We start from the raw sequence: 17,989 nt of genomic DNA, 5'->3' as shown, positions 1-17,989 counted from the left end.
TAAATTTGCGCGCACGTTCTATATTTGAGCGGCCTGCGACATTAATTTTCCGCCGGACCCCCAGTTTGTTTAATTCTTCCTGCTTGCCAGTCATCCTGCAATAACTCATGTCCATCCATTTATTTGAGCTGTGACACTGCAGGCGGAAACTTCCTCAATGGCCTGGCCTCAGAGCTGTGTAAAACAAAGCCTGACATGTTGAGTATCTGCGCTGCCCTCCAGATATCTGACAATCAAGACTGAGCCTTGAAGTCCACTTGACTTCTTTTCCTCTAATATTTAGATTTTTAACAGACACCCCGAGCTCAATTAAACAGTTTACAATAAACTCTGAAATAGAAACATATCCACCAATGTCAAATACACCACCGTTTAAATGCTGCATGTTTAGATTTCCTACGGGGCACCCAGCTCTCGTAGGAATGCTCCTGCCAATAAAAGTAAGGCAGGAATTTACAGCACCAGCTAGAGTTTCTCTCGAGCTTTTAATCTGATTTCACTGAGGTGGATGTGCCTGACATCAGTGCAACAAGCTGGAGACACCGTGCAACAGCGCCGATTTGCATGGTGCCTACATCTGAGTGTTTATATGCTCAGAGTACACACTGGAGACATTTGCTTTTTAAAGTGCTTTACAATTTTCCACAACAGGCTCTTCTTTTGAGGACACCAACAGGTGTGAGGGAAGAGAAATACACAGTCCCGCCTGAGTCCTGTTTATTCTCCCTATCTCAAGAAGTTATGGTCAAATGCAATCTAATTGGGGGACTAGGTAAATGTTTAAATTGCACTGAAAAGAATAAAATCATGAGCCTGACGTGATTCAATAACGGATCATAAAACTAAAGCTATCAACAGGTACCAGAGCAGCGCTGCCTGATAGAGAGACTGCTGCGTTGTTTCCAAAGAGATTTATGACCGCTGCAACGGAAGAATAAATTTAAGGTGTTTGAAACTCGGCAGGAAATATCCAGTTGTTTGAGGCGTGCTTTCGCAGCGAGTGCAGCGATTAAAAAGTGCGGCTGTTAAACAAGAAGACATTGTTGAAAGATTGAAGCGTGTCCTTAACAAGTGGAACAACAAACTGCTGATCCTGTGACAACAAGGATGTCGCTGAGCTGTGTTTACTGACATGATGGAAAGCAAAAGGTGAACAAAGCTTAGGAAAAACACTCCTGGTAATTCAGCACTAAAGCTGACAGCGGGTTTGGAAAAGCGTCTCTTATTATAAACTCAATGCTCATCAGCAGCTTTGCTGTGAATGAATTCTATAATTAGCAGATTTCATAGAAAGAAGAAAAAGCTAAACACAAGCAGGAACCACGCACCTATGTGCAGTCAGTAAATAAGGGCAGGTCTATTTATGGAAATGAAACTTTAAAAAAAAATGCACATCATGAGAACAAAATTTGTATTAGATCTTTCTTACCAAAAAAAAAAGGCTAGTTTTATCCTGGCAGAGGAGAGCAGGCATGACTGAAAGGCATGAATATAAGAACATCTTGTGGTCAGTCTTACTTTAATAAGATAAGCTTCAGGGCAACCATTTTTGTGGTGTGAAACACTTGGACAAAAATACACTTGAACGCATCAACATCTCCAACCAAGTGGAGTAAAGATTGGCCATAAGGCTGCTGTTCTTTACCAAATACCAAAAGGAACAGCAAAGAGCACCAAACAACCCTTACATAGCCCCCCACCCCCCTCCATATGCATCATCCATGTCTAAATGATGTGCTAAATGTGAACATTCGATAAGAATAGATGGCTTTTGAATGATAAGAATCCTAGTTGGTGGATTTGGAGCAGAACTTGCATAACATTAACACATCTTCAAAATCTGCGAAAAATAACCTTTTTTTTTTACATTATTTTGAGTGAGAATAATGCAAAGTGCAACAGCTGTCATCTATATCATCTTGGCTGCAGTCATAAACTCTACCTGGGGGTGTGGGCCAGGGTGAAGCGGCGCCTCTGGAGGTTGATGCTGCGGTTCATCAGCAGCTTCCTGAAGAGCAGCGGGGAATTTCGAGGAGACCCGCGCGGCGAATCCTTGGGTGAAACCTTTGGAGATCCTCCCGTGGAACCCCCTACGGTCCTGGACATGAGCTGAATCACGGGAAGCCGGGACAGCTTTTGTTCCCGGGGGGTCTCATCGACTTCAGATTGTTCTTCCTCGGAGCTCTCGGAGCACAGGTCGTTCATGATGAATAGATAGATGGTCAGTGGTCAAGCGATCGCTCCCTCTTTGCTCGCTCTCCCTTTGAAAAATGTTGTTGTCAGGTTTGTTTAAAGACTTTTGTGTGACATGACATATGAGACGGGTGAGGATCTGGTCCTGCTCATCATTGCTCCAAAATTCTCTCAGAGATCTCAAGAATAAAAACCTGTTTTTGAAATCTAAAATGGACTAGACAAGACTGCTCAGAAAATCAAAAGCTACCTCTCTACCTTCAGTTGTGCTCTATCAGCTCCGTTGTCTGTTGTCTCTTCCTAAAGACCATGCTGACTGCCGTGCTAGCCGTTCAAACATTAGTGTTGATGATAAACTCTCCCTGCCTTCTTCCCTCCCCCAGGCTTTGTTTACATTACTGTGAGGCCTTCCCTCTTTCCAACTAAATATGGACGTCTGATTTACAGGGAGTGGAAGCATGACAGATTACCTCCTTCTGCTCCTCTATCCCTCTTTCCATCCCTCTACTTCCCCCCTCTTCTCTCCCTTGCAATCCTAAGGAACATATTGTTCATCAACTTCAAACTGTGCTTCATAATTACTTCCTTTCCAAATTCCGCCTGTGTATAAACATTAAGCCGTCGCCTGGCTTGGCCTTCGAGCTCACCTTACTTACTCTCACTCCCAAGTTTGCATACTCAGGCTCCCCCCCCTCCCCCCACCTGCACTCCCTGAGGTGCTATCTGTTGTGAAGTTGCCTATTTCCTCAGAGACAGCTTCTTTGCCTTTCACATGCTCTGAGCGCACCAGGAAGAATCACATGAAGTGCCTCTGACTATAAAAAGCAGAGGTAGATAAAAGCTATAGAGAGCATGGGTGCTGTCACGATGGCACTCTCTATCTGTGACCAGAGGCAACAACATCTTCTCCCTCACCCAATCTCTCTGTTTATTGCCGGAGAGTGAGAAAAGGTCCTCCTGTGATTAAGGACTCATAACTAAACACCGGCGCTGTCTAGAGTAACTAAAATAACCTAGGGAGCTGGAACATCTGACACAGGACTGAACCTATGACCAACAGCTGTTTAGGGAAAGCAGGAAATAAGAATTGTTTGCTTGAGAGCTTTTGTGTGTGTGTGCATGTGTGTGTGTGTGCATACACTCATTAGCACTGCACTGCATTAAATTTGGTGCTGTCATTTCTGCTTATCCATCCTTATATCTAGAAATGAGACAAATAATCTTTTGCAGCTCATCTCAGAATGTGTTTTACTGTCATTTTGTCTCGGTTCACTCTCACTTCGCTCATTAACCCGACCTTCAGGCTCCCCTTTATTAACTCTGTACCTGTATGTTCAGCACACTCCAGCCAAAGTTAGTTAACATTTAACATCCAAAGAAACATGTTTTTTAAGCAGTCACTGGAACCAGGCAAGCAGCAGCAGACTAAAGCACAAACACGATTTGTCTGGCATCTTAAGGTTTCGTTTTTTTCAGAGCGACGATATCAGCGAGCACGGAAACAAAACATTTCTGGCATTTCTGCAAGTGGACGGAGCTACAGCACAGCCAGCCGGAGCCAAGAGGACTGTGAGGAATATGGAAATAATACTATATCACTTGGAGATGTGCAATCATGAGAGCAAAATGAATAGATGAATAAAGTCAAATTATGGGCCTGTTATCGTTGTCATCAACTCTCAGAGCCACAGAGGCTTAAGAGCTACCCAGTGCCCAATCAGATTCAGATTTAAGTATTCCTGAGGCACATCTGGAGTGGAGTTCCTCACACTGAGGCCATTCGTGTGTTTCGAGATGTTCCCCTTTTTACAGAATCAGACATCGAGACAGCACCATCAGCTGGATGCTTCTGTCAGCATAAAGTTTGCTTACAACTTTTCAAGAGTGGCTCAGACTCGCAGCCTCTCATGTGACTGCTTCTATGATAACTGAGACTGAGTAGTGTCTGGAATGGGATGACTGTTAGTTTGGAAAAAGGCTTTCTGCTTGTTTCTCGATACGAGATTCACCCGAAAGTTTATCCCGCAATGAAGCATGCCAAAGACAGTAAGAACAAAAAAACCCCAGAAAAAACAGGGCTCATAGAAAACATTACGCTGACTCACTGTCTCCAAACATCCATCTGGAGATCCCATCTGCTGTGGACAGAGCATGCTTACAACCTTCTCTTTCAGAGTGATGTTGTAATTCCAGGTTTTCAGGCCTCAGCTGCCAGCAGGAAGCGTGCATCAGACACTTTCAGACATCGAGTATGACACACTTGGAGAAAAGGCTCACACCAGATCCACTTTGTTTGTAAACCATCTGCTTTATTCCGGGTAGGAAATGGTTTGTCTTTTGAGAACATTCTTCCTCAGATGTTTCATAAAAAGCCGCATCCCTTCCAAGCTGCTGAGGTCCGTTCTGGAGTCATTTAATGCAAATTTGATGTATATGATGTAGAAAAGGAAAAGGTTATCCTAAGATTTGCAGCATTGTCAGCTATAAAGCATCCTGAGACTTCTCTATAAACACTTTCTCTGGCATCCCATCAAAACTGCACTACCAACTGGTAAACAGGAGAGCACATGGCTCTCTTCATAGAAAGGGAACATAATGAAAGGCTTTCTAGTCCTTCGATATCCCTGCTGTCATGTTTGTAGCCGTGCTACTTTATACCTGCTGTCATATAAACATTTATGAAGTAAATAAAAGTGAAACATCACAGTACTTGCACCTATTTTTTATGTGCTGCGTTATAGCAGTAATCCGTTAGTATAAATCTAGATGTGATGTTTATAGTGCATCTGAAGGTTTTTTTCTGCATTTTAGGGCCCCGTACGTGCATAAAGAGGCTGGCAGGATAGTGTTTTTCCAAACCCAATGCTGAAAAAGGTGGGATGCTGCGTAAAATGTAAATAAAAGGAGAACGAAATGATTTGCAAATATCATAAACAGGTATTAACAGAACACAGAAAGCGCATCAAATGTTTGAATTTGATGGCAGCGACATGTTTAAAAACAGTTGGGACAGGGCGATGTTTACCACTGTGCACCATTCCCATCTTCTTTTAAACATCTGGGAACTGAGGAGACCAGCTGCTGGTCTTTTGTTGTCTCATTCTTGTCTGATATATGATTCTAGCTGCTCATCAGTCCTGGCTCTTCTTTGTTGAAGTTTTCACTTATTTATGCTGTAAATGTTTTCAGTTGGTGAAAGGTCTGGACTAAAGACAGGTTAGTTCAGCAAATACAAAGTCATGCAGATGTAATAGATGTACAGAGAACAGAACAGTTTTTCACTTTGTTTCAGTCCATTTTAAACGAGCGTCGGCTCAGAGAACACAGCAGCGTTCGTGGATCGTGTCCAATTACGGCTTCTTCTCTTCATGATAGAGCTTTAACCTGCATTTGCGGATGGCACAGTGAACTGTGCTCACAGTTCCATGACAGAATCGTTCCTGTTTTTAATGCAGTGCTGCCCGAGGGCCAAAAGATCATAGCCATCTAATATTGATTTTCAGTCTTTTCACCTGCACAAAGAGATTTCTAACAATTTTCTGAATCTTTTGAGGACATTATGTACTGCAGATGATGAGATATTCAAAGTCTTTGCCATTTTACGCTGACGATCATGATTCTGCAGCTGTTCCACAATTTGTAGACACAGTTTTTTGCAGCTTGGTGAACCTCTGCCTCTCTAGGATGCACTTTTTAAACCCAATCATGTCACTGACCTGCTGCCAGTTAACCTCATTAGCTGTAAAATTTTTCTCCACCCGATTGTTGCCCTCGTTCCCATGTTTTTAGATGTGCTGTTGGAATGAAATTCCAAAATGAGCTAATATTTTTGTTAACAGCAGTACAGCTTCTCAATTTACATATTTGCCATATTGTTCAATTGTGAATAAAATATCTGTCAGTGAAAAAGCAGTTAAAGCTACTTAACCAGGAAGTATCAATCTTGACATTAAGATTCTCTTTTGAAAGAGTGTCTTTGGCAGGAGAGTGTGCAGCAACTGTGTGCAACTTCCCCAGGCTCTACCCGCTGGGTGGGGATTGCAGCGCATTGGTAGGGTCTGCAGGAGAGTGAGTCAAGAAGTGGTGAGAAGTTCACAGTGAAGGAGAGCACCTTTGATGGGACGTGTTATGGCCTAAGACTGACTATAAGCTGACCTGACCTCCTACATGAAAAGGTCGTGTTTGATCAGTTGACAGTTACACAAGCACATGAAACACAGTGTGTGTTGTTGCAGCAGAGCATGCTATAAAGTAAAAAAAACAACAACTTATGACCTTTTATAGTTGCATAATATGTGTCAAAAGACTTCAATTTACCAGAAAACAATGAGTATCTTTTCCAGCTTGCAAAGTCTCGTGCTGCAATCAATTGTATCCAAATGTGACTGTAATACTGAGAACTGTTACCGGAGATGACCCACAGAATGCATTTATGTAGTGCTCTTATTGACCACTGAAAGTGTTTCGCATGATAGGCCACTCATCGATCCACATGCAAACATCATAAAGTACTTTTTCTACTCAGTACATACATCGCTATTCCTATCACACAAACACACGCACACATGTACACAGAGAAAGAGAGAGAGATGGATACACTGCATTAAGTGGAGAGTTTTTTGTGGTTCGGCATGAAAAGGACGAATTGACATGCCAACAGAAGAAGCCAGGGATTAATGAATGAATCATTTCACCTCCAGAGCCACATCCGACCCCAATAACCTGCTGTCCTCGTTGCCATTACAATAATACATTTTCCAATTTTGTTGGCTACTTTTCAGCAACACTGAACATGTTTGTGTTCCCTTCTAGATTTCTAGTGAGCTATACTGTCTCACAAAAGTTGCATTTCCTGCGAAAATGCCGAGTAAATGCCATATAGTGAAAATCGTCTTCCGAAAACAGCTGAAGAAGCGGAACAATTTGCTGAAAAGAGGTGAAGAAGCTGAACTGTGTGATGAAGATGGCTTTATTTGAAAGGGTACACTAAAAAGTGTCAAGAAAGCAGAGGGAGCGAGAGCAGGGAAGACATGCGACAACCGCCACGGGTAGGATACGAACCTGCGCCTGCTCTCAAGAAACAGGAAATCAATAGGTTGAATGCCTATGGGATTCACCCAATGAGAACTTGGCAGCAACGTTCCCAGCTCTGTTCTCTTATATCTCCATCTCAACATTGCAGCTGTCTTCAAATATCAGGGACTCACTTAACTTTCAGTAGTCTGTGTACATCAGATCCTGATAATAGAGCCTCTGAAAAGTCCAGAGTAATCCCTCCTCTTTGGATCAATGATTATATTCATCAGGATAGAAGAGAGCACAAAAAAGCTGAAAAGAGATGGGAAAACAAAGATCTCCCTTTTCACTTTATTCACATGAAGAACTTATTAACCACGCTCAACTGAAAAAACGTCCGACTTCACTGGCTCCGTTGAGTGTCAATTTTTTTTTATTATTATTTTATTATTTATTGCTAGTAAGATCTATGGTATCAGGTCACAGTTCACGATTGGATCCTATCACCTTGTCCAAGTGTAGTCATCTACTTATGCCTATCTACTGAAGCCTATGGCAGCTGGGATAGGCTCCAGCCCCCCACGACCCTGAAATGAATTACCTGAAAGAAAAAGGAATGGATGGAATGATCTCCTTGATATAGTTTCTAATATGTGCACTTCTTTCTGCCCAGTTGACACTATTTCTCCCAAATTTCTTCAAGAGACTCTACCTGTCATTTCCCCTGGGTTTCTCTCAATTATCAGTCAGTCACTCTTACTTTTAAACAGCTGGTATCATCCATCTCTTTTAAAGACCCTCCATGTATCCCACTGTTTTTAAACAGATTCCAAAATCAATTTCTAAAATTCTAGAATACACTAAAACCAGCCTGAATCATTGATACAAGGCTGGATGGATCCATGCCTTCAAGCTGTTTACACCAAATTCTGACCATATCCTCAGAATGTCTCGGCACGTCTGCTATCCAATTTTGGAAAGCCCGAGCAAATCTTGTTCTTATATAACAAGAACACCACTGTGCTCTTATGCTGCTGTGGCACATCTACTTCATTAATGGTAGATGGACTGGTTCTTATATAGTGCTTTTCTAATCTACCCGAGCACTCAAAGCACTTTATACATGCCTCATACCCATTCACACCCATTCACGCAAGCTCTTTTTTCTCTGCTCAAGTGCTTTCTATCTAACATTCACACACATTCATTCTCTGATGGATGAATCGTAGAGCAACTTGGGGTTAGTATCTTGCCTAAGGATGCCTAGGCATGGAGACTGGAGCAGTCAGGCATTGAACCACCACCACCTACAGCCAACCAAATAATAAACTTTCAAGGTAGTTTCTCATTTTCAGACTCTTCTCTATAAACCTTAGAGGTGACTGTGTGGCTAAAATCCTAGCAGATCAGCAGTTTGTGAAATCCTCAGACTAGCCCGTCTGGCACCAAACTCTAAGCGACGTTCAAAGTTGGTTAAATCACCTTTCTTCCCCATTCTGAAGCTCATTTTGAATTTTAGCAGGTCGTCTCAATCATTTCTAAATGGCCAAACGCACAGAGTTGCAGCCATGTCACTGGTTGATTGGATATTTCATGAAGTTGTATAGGTGTACTTAATAAAGTGGCCAGTGAGCGTATAAAGAGCAATGCAAAAGAACAAAACACCACATCACTCTCAGTTTATCCAGTGTTTGCAGAGGTGCTACTCAACAATGAATCACATGACAAAGAAGAAGCCAACAGGGGTTCACCTGTGAGGTTCACTGTAACTAATAACAATATCAAACAGATGTCTCCGGATTCCATCAACAGGTGGAAAAAGAGACGTAATGATGGTACACGTACACACACGTTCACAGACGCCAGCACACGCAGACACGTACACACCCACACACGAAGTTTAGAGAGGCCGAAATTGCTACAGATGTATTGCTGAAGCAGCTTGAATGTTGTTGTGAAAACAATAATAAGAGCCTTGTTTGTCTGATCTTTTATGGCGATAATTGTTCAGCAGTGTGACAGAGGCGAGCGCAACGCCTTAAGCGGGACACTTTGTTCAATCATATGCTCGAGAAGCAACTCAGCTTTTTTCAACCTAAATAAACAATTACCCCCCGCCCCGCCTAAAAACAGATGATCATTAAGTACTCCTTAATCTGTGTTGATTTACAAGACCACAGCTTGCTTCACAGGGGCTGGTTTCACACTGAACACATATAATTTTAATCATTAAGCTTGAGAAGGGGCCCAGCTGTTGGGAAACTAGGAAAAAATTAACTCCTTTCCACACAGAGCGCTGGTTTTGGGAACACTTAAACTCCAGAGCTGTTCTTTCTAGAGGAAATCAGAGGATATTTAAAGAATGAATTTAACATGTGTGAGATACCTGAAGTATCATGTGTTCCCAAACATGCTTTTGAAGCAGGATGTGTGATGTTTTGGTATGCACATTTAAATTCATTAGCAAAATGCCACTAAACATGTTCAACATCAGTGACTTACAGGCCTCTGGACATGCAGCTGGTCAGAGTCCCGTAACTTCTCGAGTGTTTGATCCTGTAGGTCGCAGGGCCCAATGGGGCGACGGGCGGAGGGCCATCCTGAGCAGAAGATCTGCAGGAAAGCTTGGGCAGCTGCAGGTTTCCCGAGAAGAGCCTCTTCACAGCCCATCTGATATCACAGTCCTGGAGAGGCTCTACAGAGGAGGTTTGGTCTAAGGAATCCCACTGTCTCTGTAAGGCAGATAAAAGGCAGGCGATTTGTTTTTTTACTGAGATGATATATGCATACATGTCTAACTGTAAGCTAGAAAAAGAAGAGTGTGATGGTATAAAGACGGGATAAATCTGCATTCATAAAGACTAGATTGGAGACAAAAAGGGGGGCCAGCTTTTTAACTTGTTCACTTTTTTGCACTGAACTCAAAGGTTTGGAGTGAACTGCAGACAAGAAAGGAGATTTTTATGAAATGGAAACTGCTTGGTTAACTCGATTTTCTTTCATATGCTTTGCATGTCAGCTTTCTTACTGAAATGAAAGGGATGTGCATGTGCATGTGCTGTGGCGCTAACAAGATTGATTGCTATGCATCACAAAAATCAGCAGCTCTGTGCTTTTCAACAGCAAACCCTGGCTCAAAGCTACTTGGCACTCATTCATCCTATAATTTAGCTTATGTGCAGCTTTCTGGGCTATTACTTTGAAATATGAAAATGATGTTCAGAGAAAATTTGCCTTTTTGTTGTTAATAGTTTATGGCCTGCAATAATTACAAGAACTACACAAACTGGTGACAGAGCAACAATACAGAAGCAGCATTTTAGCAGGGATATCACAGAAACCATACATAAAGGAAAGCTGCATGTTTGCCAGCAGGGAGAAGTTTTTATATTTCCCGAGCTTCTTGAAAAGTCTCTGTGAAGTAAAAAAAAAAAAAAAAAGACCATCTGTTGAGATCTAAAGGTGAGCCATGCACAGGGCTGTTTTTATGACGCTACTAAAAATGTGACAAGCCTCACAAAAGCCAACTCGGGCATTATTTTTGGAAGGTTTATCTGATTTCAGGTCCTGAGACCAAACACACTATCACCTTGGACACAATAGACGGTTCTTACAGGGAGACAGTGTTCGGGATTTCGCTCTCAGGGCTTCTCTGTTTCAGCGTCAGCGTTGAGGGGAAACAGAGAAGAGTCCTTGTTTGCCGCTGTATCCCGTGACCCTATCTCTCCTTCTGCTTGGAAGTTTCACCTTTCCATAAACAAACGTCAACAGACTCTGGAGTTTTATTGTTGACCGTTTCTATCCAAGATCACCACGAGAGGGGCCGATGTGTCAACTTCATGGATTATGAGTTGGATCGATCAAGAGAAAGCTATGCTGCAACACATTATCTTTGCCACCAAATGATTTCCTTCCTTAATGACACAATTTTACACTTTAATGCTGTTGCTTATTTTCACACACAAGCTCCCATTAAAGTTTCCACAACTATTTGGCAACAGGAACAAGAAAGGAAAACAAAACACGTAGCAGTGCAATTACAGAATCCACATTAATCACACATCATAGCTTTCCATTTAGTTTTTGCGAATGTGTAACCAGTTCACTTTCTTTTGAGTTCATAAAAGAAAGCAAATGAAATAAAGAAAGAAATAACCAAGCCAAGCGTAATAAAGGTTGCCGAATTTCTTAAACGTGAAATTATTACTCTTACCTCTGTGAAGTTGAAAATTTTTGAGTTATTTCTCCTCATACTTTCAGCTACTGGGAACCAGACAAATGAGAAGGAAATGCCAACGAGGAGGATACAGGAACTACAGTTAAGATGAGATATGAAGCTGTCTGTGGCACCAACATTTAGCTGGGATGTCACTCAGTACAGACCAAACTGTCTCCCCGCCTCTTCAAAACTTTCAGCTGTCATCACATCGGTGATAAACAGCAAACTTTCTTAGTAGTAGTAGTAGTAAACCGATTTGACCCAAAAGCGATGTTTTGGAAAATGACGACAATTAGTCGCCAAAACAGAAAGTATGTGGAGGCTGCAGATGCTGGTACAGAGATTGAGGTGGTGGAACAGCCTGCGTGGCATGCCATTAGTCATGCGAGTCTGTCTGCAGAATCTGTGGACCTTGCAGATCCAGACCTGCCGGTCAGTGCAGCAAAACTCTGGGTTTGATCAAGCGGTTGCCTAAAATCTTCTCATTTAAGCTTTTTTTCTTACTCCATGAACACGGTTTAAATTTGTAGCTGTAGGTGAGTCTGTGTTAAAGATTCAGGAGATTTTGTGAACTTTAATGAACCTGTGCCTCCTGATGCTAAGCCCACATTAACTCAGGTTTAAAAAAAAACAAACAGAACGTGAAGTATAAGGTCAACTGTGACACATGTTTTCAAGGCCATTAGGCATGAGCTTTAGATTACCTATTATCCTACCATTTACATTAAACACTTACTCTGACGCTGTGGGAGACTACAAAGACAAAGAATCTAGTAAATAAACTCAAAATATCAGTTTTAATACAGCACTGTGACAACACTGTCTGTGTCTGTCTGTGTGTGTGTGTGTCTGTGTGTAAGCTTACTATATTTGTGGGGACCAACGGCCCTTTTGGGGACCAAAATCCTGGTTCTCACAAGTTTGAAGGGAATTTGGAGACTGAGACTGTGGTTTTAGTCACAGTGTAACAATTGGTTATGGTTAGGTTTAGGGCAAGGGTTAGGCATTCATTTTCGATGGTTAGGGGCTAGGTAAAGCATTGTCCCCACAAGATATGAATACCCTACTGTGTGTGTTAATTACCTCTAACCAATGATGATTTGTGTTTTTTGGATGATTTGTGAATTTGTGTACCTCCATCTAAACTGTTTTTTAAAAAGTTAAGCAAAAAACACTTTAAATAAGGCAAATACCAAAGTACTACAAAAGCCATTTATGATTTTTTGGTTTCCATAGATATTAATTCAATGACAACACAGTCTCTTAAGAAGGTAACGTGTGTTTTTATATTTTGGAATTACAAAAGTGAAGTGATCAAATTCTTAGAAACAAAGTTCAAAAACACAAAAAGAAAAAGAAAATCTTTGATGACATTCTTCAGTGTTTCTTGTTTAGAGGCCACACCTGGCTAGTAAACAGGCATGTGCAGAATTTCTCATTCACACTTTCTGGCAGTAAGTTTTGTAGTGCATCTGGCTCCCCCCGCAGGCCGCAGGCTTAGTGCCCTGAAAAAACAAAACAAAAACTTAAGTTCAAGTAAATTACAAGGCAGATATCTAGTAGACATTGATGACTGTACCTTGTACATGCTGCAGACGAGAGAGAGGAGAGAATTCATGGCTTTGTCCTGCAGGTCGTCTGTATGCTCCTACAAATCAATGAAAATTAATATTCCCAACATTTAAAAATAAGTAACTTCTCATACCTCAGTTACACAGTTTGAATGGTTTATTAAGGCAACAGACACTTAGCAGTACACTTTAGGTCTTAAACCTGGTGATACTGGAATGTAAAACAGCAATAAGAGGCCGTCAGAGACAGATCATCTGATTGACCTCGTTAGATTGCTAGGTGCATGACTTGCAGGTGATTGCAGGTCACAGCAATGTCATATAACTGTAAGGAAGACCGGTGTGAATGACTAAGGTGGTAAGTGCAAAGGCTGAGAGAGACCATTTCCAAAAAGGGACAGGCAAATGCAACAGATAGAGCTGAGCAGCCTGATAACCTTATATTGTGGATGATCTGAATTTAGCATTTGACTTGCTTTTCATAGGAATCCCCCAAAAATGTGATTGCCGTCAAGCTTGGGTCATGTGATCTTAGCAAAATTGTAATCAGGTGAGGCACACTTACTATGCACCTATTGTCATATGGATTTTGGAAATCTAAATACGAAAAGAAGACCTTAAGTTGGTCCAGGAAGTACAGTACATAGTAAAACTCCTAACAGCAAAAAGTGTGTTTAACATTCCAATACTAACGCCTCTAATAAAGAAGAGGGGCTTACGTGGGCGTGCCTGCAATTCACATGTGACTTGCTTTATACAAAACTTCCATTTTTATGTTAGGGTACTGCATGATGTCACGTGAAAAAGAGGCAGCTTTACATGTATCAGTCCCAGCTTTCTTTCACTAACAGATTTGGGCTTTGAGGCAGATCAAGTGTCAAACTCATCACTGAAAAAGTAACAGCACTTCTTTTGAAGGACAGAGTCAACATCAGATCTGGATCATTTCAAATCACTTTCTCCATTCCAGTCTGATGTCTTACAGTTTCTCACCTCTTCATTATGTTTTTATAGAGTAAAGGAAAAACGTCCACTTCCATGCTGTATGTCATTCAATTCTGTCTTCTCTCTCCTATAGTTTGTATTGTGTCCTGTCTCCCTTTTCCTTTCTGCTCATGCCCCAGTTGGTTGCGGCTAGGGATGGGTATCGTTTAGGTTTTATCCGATACCGGTGCCAAATCGGTACTTTTGAAACGGTGCCGTTGCTTAAACGGTGCTCAAACCGGTGCTTAAAGAATGGAGAACACAAACTTTGTCCAAAAACCTCTCATGTTCAGCTGTTTTTTTTGTAAAAAGATAACAATGTTAGCCTTTTCTGCAGCTATGTGGCATATATGGCATCACTCTTGGCTGGAAGCAGTGCTTAAACAATGGAAAAAACACAAACTTAAACCCTCTCATGTTTAACTGTTTCCCACTTTTTCTTTGGTCATTTTAGCCTTTTTGGCCAGGGTGAAGGGAGTATCTGCCATCAAACAAGAGGACAGCCGCATGTAGCTATGATGATGTTTGCTAGTTCACCTTACATGCATTAATGTAATAACGTGGTTAGCCTACTCAACGTAAATTACACATGACCAACATGAAGCTACTCACGCAGAGAAGAACGGCTGCTGCTGCCATCATCATCCGTCATCATTTCTGCTACACTGGCAGGGCTAGGGGCCAGGACTCTATTCTTCGGGTTTTTGGGGGATGTTGCTCCGGGTCCGATAACTGGCAACCCACCCGACGTGCACGGTGTGAGGTCTCGCAGCAAGCTATCAAATACGGCGCATTTCTCGGCTTTTAAAAAAAAACGCTATGCGTCGCCAGCTGTTTAATCGGATTCTTGGTGTTACCTCCTTTGACAGTATCACAGTATCAGCTTAAAGCACTTGTTGCAGGCTGCTGAGTTTGCATATTTTGCTGTGAAGTACAGCCAGACTTTTGACCGCTTCGCCTTGGACATTTTTAATCTGTAGCTCTGCTCTAACAGAACGTACGTACCTGGCCCCGCCTACTATCCTCGGAAACATAAAATGATTGGCTAGAAGTGTATCACAGCTCAGGAAAAAAAAGCACCGAAATAAAGCACCGAAATGTGCGCTGCTTTTCGGTCTGGTTACTACCGTTTATGTCAGAACCGGTGCCATCATGGCACCGGACACCGGTACCCATCCCTAGTTGCGGCAGATAGCTAACACAGAGGAGGAGGGTTTTTTTCCTGTTAAAAGGTAGTTTTTCCTTTACACTGTCACCAAGTGCTGCTCATTGTAGGCTGTCTGATTGTTGGGGTTCTCTTACGTCGTAGGGTCTTTACCCTATGAGATAAAGTGCCTTTACGTGACTGTTGTTGCGATTTGGCACTATATAAGTAAAACTGAACACCATGGTATTTGCTGGATAGGCTGTTACTGCAGTAAAGTCTTACCCCATTAATGGTGATCCAGGGCACGTACTGGTGCGGAGGTTTCAGGGCAGCCGTCTCCAAGGCATTTTGATGCATCAGCTGGTTTCCTTGAGGACCATTGACGCAGCTCATGACTTTGTCCCAGCTCAAAGTGGGGTCATAGACTCCAGTACACTACAACCAAACATGGTTGTAAACGGAAATTTATTAGTGACCGAAAAAAAAAAAAGTCATGGACTGAAGTGGTCTAGACCAATCAATTGCCTGCATAAATCAAACAAACACGCACACACACTTACAGCTTTGGCTGAATTGATGACATCAGAGGAGGACTCCATACAGAAAATGATTGGAAAAGCCATCTTGGACATGTTCATCAAACAAGTCTAGAGAAAAAACAAAAAACAAATATTTCATTCTTTTAAAAAAATTAAGCATTTTGAAGCAACACAGCAAGATGCTTTTGACACCAGACATGACACATTATTCAGCAGTTTGAGTTGTTGGTGTGTGTCTGGGGTGCAACGTCACCTCAATCATGTTGCCCAGACACTCCTGTTCTCCATGCTGGCAAGTAAAGACGTACTTTTCATCCTGTTTGACCTCCTGGAATGGAATACAGTTACCAATGATGTACTTGGGTAAATCTTTTTAAATTTTTGACAGATATAGTGATGAGAACTCTTGGGTTGCCTTTAACCGTAAATGTCTTTGCACAGGTAGATTTACAATCGCAGTCTGCAACCAAGCTGCTCAGCCGACTGCTTACCTGGGCATTGCCGAAAGGCACCAGGTTAACAACCATGATGTCATTCAGGAGGACCGCTGTGGGGAAGAGCATCATAACGAGAAACTGTCTGCACCCAGGACACAGACTCTCGTAGTAAAGCCCCACCTCAACGGGATCGTCTGTCTGTTGGGACTTTGTGTAGTTGGAATGAAGGCACGACTTCAAAACCTACAGCAAAGAGCAAAACAGGGAGGTCAGCTTCTTCAAAACGCCACCACGTTCAAGACTCCAGAGGAAGCTCAGCATCAGTGAGAGTTATACTATGACTTTTCATCAATAGCATGTGGTTGTAATTACTTGTGATCAAGCCAATTTCAGCTGAAAATGCTACAGAAAGGTTGAAAATGTGCATTAGCTGGTCCTTTTTTATGACTTAAAAACAGCATACACAGATTACCTATCAAGTTGTTGCAGCGATCGTTTTTAAAAGTTTGAATTATATTTATATTGTTTATTGCATTATAATTGTGATTGTAATATTGTTAATAAATCTATCACCATTTACATGACTATATCTTTTATTCACTGTATGCCAACTATGGTAAGACCAACTAAACTGGCTGCTTAGTGGTACATGTAAAGACCGCACAGCTGGCAAAGAACTGGTATTTGAAAGTTTTACTTCCTATTTCCTTAAAACCTAAAAATAACCGTTTCTTTCGAAGTCCAGTTAACAGACAAAAAAGGTTACAGAGTTTTAGTGAGTACTTGTTAGCTAACACCGAACATTAGCTATAAATAATTACTTAATAACACACGTGACGTCATTAAAAGATGAAGACAAGGGCAACGCTTAAGGATGACTCTGATTTTTGTAAGAGACTGGCTCCGCTAACTTCATGTGCATGATAATGTTTCACCTCTCCACATTCAGACTATAATTTTGAAGTCTTTATCAGAGGAAACCATTATTTGCGGTCAGGTCAGTTTACTCACCTGAAAACTGACCGCATATCACATTACAGCGACGCACTCATTGGTGCTGCTACGCTTTCTCTCAGTGGGTTTTTTTTTCTCATAAATATAGAAACTTTTATTTAGCTATTGCCTTACCTATGAAAGTGGCTAACGTCGTCGACACTAACTAGCCATTCAAAATTAGCTCTTGATAAAAAGTTATGTATAAAGTTCTTACCCCGCACTCAACAGCCGAGTCAACAGATGAACACCAGTTTAATGGCGACTGGGAGCATGAGGAGTACACGGAGGAGCCGACGTACCCAAAAGCCAAAAACAGCAGCAGTAGTGCCTTCATCCTTACCTACAACTGTTTATAACTGTCACTAGCACCACAACACTGACCCACAAACAACTGTGCGAGTCCACTCTTTAATACTCGACCGCGCTTCCTCGTGCAGGTTAGCTGTTTTTTGATTGGCTGTGGTCTTAAGCGTCACTTGTAACTAGGAGACATCTATCCAAAGAGAGCGAAGTCTCTGCTGCTGTTCTGAGGAAATAGAACTGTCATATGATTGGCATGTTAGTATGTAGTAAGTTTACACATCCTGAAGTTCGTGAAGTTCGCAATGATTTAACTACGTGGACATTTCAAGTCTATCAATAAAAAAAATAACGTCGTGTACAGGCACAATAGCTCACGTTTTTAAAAGGAAATACATATATATCTGAGTTATTTATTTTATTCACAAAGCGTTTCAAGGTATAATTTAAGAACATCCCGTAACTTGTGTGACATAAATTGTATCTCTACAATTAAAACCTAATACTGGAAAATGTTTATTTTACAATAAGGATTCAAAAGGGCATTTTAAGACGATGCAACATCTCAATTTTAAATCTTATCATGT

General features: G+C 41.6%; 2 protein-coding genes across 5 annotated transcripts in view; both read right to left on the bottom strand.

Moving 5' to 3' along the window:
• The window catches only part of pde4ca (phosphodiesterase 4C, cAMP-specific a), a 52,794-nt gene extending 42,719 nt beyond the window's left edge, over positions 1–10,075 (bottom strand). For 2 of the 4 annotated variants that reach the window (XM_080906806.1, XM_080906805.1), the window contains exon 1: positions 9,712–10,075. In XM_080906806.1, coding sequence (XP_080762932.1) covers positions 9,712–10,061 — 350 coding nt within the window. In that variant the 5' untranslated portion in view covers positions 10,062–10,075. Of the gene's footprint in view, positions 1–1,942; positions 2,516–9,711 lie in introns of those variants that run through there. The other 2 variants (XM_080906807.1, XM_080906808.1) reach the window with 2 other exon arrangements.
• Positions 10,076–12,691: 2,616 nt separating this feature from the next.
• Positions 12,692–17,550, bottom strand: ifi30a (IFI30 lysosomal thiol reductase a). The gene is made up of 7 exons (XM_080906814.1): positions 17,317–17,550; positions 16,161–16,349; positions 15,923–15,997; positions 15,691–15,777; positions 15,413–15,565; positions 13,008–13,076; positions 12,692–12,933 (listed from the first exon to the last, which is right to left on the bottom strand). Exons 1-7 carry the CDS (start codon positions 17,434–17,436, stop codon positions 12,868–12,870), a joined length of 759 nt encoding a protein of 252 aa, XP_080762940.1. The 5' UTR covers positions 17,437–17,550; the 3' UTR covers positions 12,692–12,867.
• Between the last annotated feature and the right edge of the window lie 439 nt (positions 17,551–17,989).

The sequence above is a fragment of the Rhamphochromis sp. 'chilingali' genome, assembly GCF_963969265.1.
Source record: "Rhamphochromis sp. 'chilingali' genome assembly, chromosome: 16".
Lineage (NCBI taxonomy): Eukaryota > Metazoa > Chordata > Actinopteri > Cichliformes > Cichlidae > Rhamphochromis > Rhamphochromis sp. 'chilingali'.
The sequence above is the reverse complement of the archived record's forward strand: the minus strand, read 5'-3'. Positions and strand labels throughout refer to the sequence as shown.